Consider the following 4,141-nt stretch of genomic DNA (forward strand, 5'->3'; position numbering starts at 1 on the left):
AGATGCAAGTAACTAGTGAATAAACTCGTGTTATCCAAAACAGAATTTGATCTTAGAAAAATTAAAATATCCGATTCATAATTATATTTTACTTTTTCATTGTTTTTATCTCGATGACAATTATATCGTTAAAATATCATATTTGTTATGTTGTTACAAATTGTTAAAAAGAGTAAAAAATTTATGATGTTAAAAAAACTAATCATTTTCAAAATCAGTCGACAGTATATGTAAATTAACAAAATTAAAATAAAACGATATGTTTGCTCATTATCAACTAAAATACTTTTTGTTTCTTCAAATCTAATTTCATCATTTCAGTTTATCAAGGTCATGTTTAATCCTGTGCGACTTTTCAGCAACAAAATTCAGCCCTGATTAAAATTCATACCTGGACGTTAACATTGTACCGTTATCTGGAACCATATAAATACGAGGTACCTCAGGTTCCGAGTCTTTTTCACCTCAGTCAGTCATGGCATACGGACCTTATCAATAAATAACAAAGCTGTTTATAAAAAACTTAAATTTTGTTGAAAAAAACTTCGTTTTGTAATGGATCCACAAAAGTCTACATTCATGAGTAGTGGTAATAATACAATTTAAATTTGTATGTGCAGAATTTTAGTTTTACATAAAAAAATATGGTAACAAAAAGTCACTGATTTATTTTTTTTATTTTTTTATTTTTTTTTCTGCAGCAATCAGACTACAGTACAATATTGGCTTACATTATTCACTCACAAACATACACACAGACTTTCAAACACATATATAAATTATTGTGATAAATTTTACTATATTGATAGTTGAAAAATCACTCCAATGAGTAATTTACCAATTCTGAGATAACCAGAGAACATGTGATTATAAGTCTAAGTCTATATATGCAAATACAAAACAAAAGTCTGTTTATTTTAAACAAATATTTTGGTACTAATGACTGTGAAGTCACAGAGGCCTATTGTGTTTGCGCTTCAGCCTATGACAAATTTGTTTCAGGTTAAAAAGTCTAGGTATTAGTCGTTTAACGTTATACAATTAATTTGATTCATATTTATAATTATTTTAATTGTATGGGTCAAATCTTCCAAAAATTGATACTTGTTTAATTTGTTTGTTTGTTTGAAAGAATTTATTTATTCAATAATATATTACATAAAAGAAATGTTAGTGATTAGGTATTTTGTGTATATATTTTATGATAATAATACAATTCATTATTAAATGAAAATCTGAAACTTTATTGATAATACAAATTAAATAAATTAGATTAAGGAAAAAAAATCACAAAAACATTATTTCAATGTTAAACTTATTTGGGTAAAATATAAAAATATTTAGAACGTGACCTGAAAGTTATGCAAGCCCAGTTTATCATTGCAACAAATTGGTAGTTATATCTTTTGTTTTTGAAGAAATATTACTAGTATTCATATTCTGTAGTAGTCATTCCAAATCACTAATATTATGTTATTAATTCATTATTATAAAAATTAGATTAAGGAAAGGATTATTATAAATTTGAAATCAAATTGAGCAGTTAAAAATATAATCATATAGTCGTTTAATGAATTTATAAATAGTTAAAAAAGTCAACAGTGTCAAAAATTTTCATAAACTAAAACTTCATTCAAACTCTAAAGTCACTCAGCTTCTTGAGACACCAAATTTAAGAAGGCTGAAAAAAAAGCTGCCTAATGATAATATTCAAAACCATTAGCACTACCTTATTTTTGCAAATATGAACAGTATTGATGATTTCACTTATTGGAGTTATAATATATTATAATATTTATCACAATAATTTATGCATGAGTGAATGATATAAGCCAAATAGCTCATAGAATTGTATTGTATTCTGATTGCTACTTAAAACAAAATTCTATATCATTTTTTCAATAAGTAGAAATATTCTTTTCTAATTAAATAATTTAGTAAAGTAAAGCAAAATACAACACACAAGTTTAAAAATATAATATATATGCAATTTTGGACGTATTGTTTTATTTATTGAACTAAATTATATAATTTCATCTGCCTAACATATATTTTATCTTATATTGTTTCAATTTCTGGCACATCTCAGCTGGTTTTCGGCAATAATATTGTAGATATTACATTTTTCTTATTCATAATCATGAACATGGATGTTATATACTAATTTTGTCCAGATTCGCCTAATCTAAATTCAAGTTTGAAGTAAATCGACATTTTTGGCAGATGAAAGTTCTCAAAATATATTTAATGCCAAACAATGGCATGTTGTTTTTTCCATTTATTTCTACAATGTTATTACATTTTTATAATCTCATACATTCTAAAAAAATCCCTTAACAAACTTCAGAAACATTTATCAAAATCCTTACAGAAGAATGTTATATATAAGATATAGTTGATGAAACTTGTGATCAAAATATACAATTCTTATCATACATTAGTTTTTCACTATACATTTTATATATGGAATGTTGCATAATAATATTTTATGTCTCGTTCTAATTTTATTAGATTAATGTCTGCAAATATTCTGCAATACTCTCATGCCAATACATTATTTACACTTCACCATAGTCATAATTTAATTATTATACCGTTATAAATAAATTTTGTTATTGCTACAAAGTTTAGAATATTATATACACTAAAACTAATACATATCTATTTTGCAATTTTTTCCATTTATTTCTATAATGTTAGTATATTTTTATAATCTCATACATCCTAAAAAAAATCCCTTAACAAACTTCAGAAATATTTATTAAAATCCCAATAATCATTTAGGAGGAGCATATTTACATACACCATTACAGAAGAATTTTATATATATATAAAATTACAGAAGAATTTTATATATAAAATTACAGAAGAATATATATATAAAATTACAGAAGAATATTATATATAAGATATAGTTGTTGAAACTTGTGATCAAAATATAAAGATCATTTAGATTTATTCATCTTGGTAATTATATAGCAAAAACTTTAGAAAGTAGCAAATTAAATTTGAAAATTTATCTGTTCTGTGCAAGTCAAAACGATTTTTGCTAAATATAAACTTCAAATTAAATAAGCCTTTTCATAAGTATTTAATTATTCTCTTTCGTGGTACGAAGCTTATTCGAAGCTCCATCAAAAGTGGCCCATCGTTTTCCCCGGCAATTCTCCCCTGGATCTGGAGCCGACACAGGCGCAGATGAGTGTACGCGTCCATCTCCGGTGGGCTAGACGACTCGCAAGGCAGGCAGCCCTGACGCAGTCAAGTGTCTTTTTCACTTCGCCTGAATTTTATTCGGACTTTGAGTTTCTTTGATGTATATTTGTTGCAAAAATGGTGATGTTTGTGTTGTTCGGAAACAGATATAGGATATTTACTAAAAGTGACGATGACGGAGGATCGTGAGTCTGAGTAAGTAACGATATGAAATGGATGGTGGTGGTTGTTGATTGTGGGAACCAAGTTTATGTCGTATTACTTGTTGTGATGTTAATAATATTATTATGTTGACCAAAATTATATGTGGCTGCAAATTTGAAGTTGAGATGCTGCATATTTCGCCAAGCGAACCAAGCAATTGAGCAAAATTTTGTATATTAGTGTTTAATGCGCCAATGTATCCTGGAACAAAAATATGATGCAATTTGTTGCAAAAACATTGTCATCAAGTCAAATTTAAATTGTTGTTCGGTTGCTGAAATTCCGTTAAATCACTTCTACTATTTTATCTACTTATGAAAAAATACATCATTCAAACCAATATTATTAAGTTTAAAGTACTAAAATTGCTCAAAAATAATTTTCTAATCATCAATTTCTTCGACGTATTAAATGTATCAAACTTTCACTCGCGCCATACTTTCAAGCCAACGTCTGGCAAAACCAGGGACTCATTTCAAATTCTGTTTCAATTTTAATACTGCTTCTAATATTATGAGATTATTTTAGGATTTTGCACATAAAACTATCCTCAGAAGTGGGTTTGCCCACATATTCCTTAATATCGTTTCCATGTTACAAATCAATGAATGAGCATTTTCATTCATTTTCAACGCGCGCTGCTACTTTCCAGATACATATTGTGACATTGAAATTTGATCTTCATTCATTTTTGTGCTTTCAGAACAATTATATATAAAAA

At 26.9% G+C, this 4,141-nt stretch overlaps 1 protein-coding gene across 1 annotated transcript in view; it reads left to right on the forward strand.

The window, feature by feature from the left end:
* Positions 1–3,286: 3,286 nt before the first annotated feature.
* LOC113373776 (sprouty-related, EVH1 domain-containing protein 1) overlaps positions 3,287–4,141 on the forward strand; it is a 23,948-nt gene continuing 23,093 nt past the window's right edge. Inside the window, exon 1 of the mRNA XM_026614053.1 lies at positions 3,287–3,411. Within this exon, the coding sequence (XP_026469838.1) occupies positions 3,389–3,411 (23 nt within the window). The 5' untranslated portion in view covers positions 3,287–3,388. The remainder of the gene's footprint in view (positions 3,412–4,141) is intronic.

This window comes from Ctenocephalides felis, unplaced genomic scaffold (assembly GCF_003426905.1).
Source record: "Ctenocephalides felis isolate EL2017-DRISC unplaced genomic scaffold, ASM342690v1 CF-g0.4_SCAFFOLD_01604, whole genome shotgun sequence".
In the NCBI taxonomy this organism is placed as follows: Eukaryota; Metazoa; Arthropoda; class Insecta; order Siphonaptera; family Pulicidae; genus Ctenocephalides; species Ctenocephalides felis.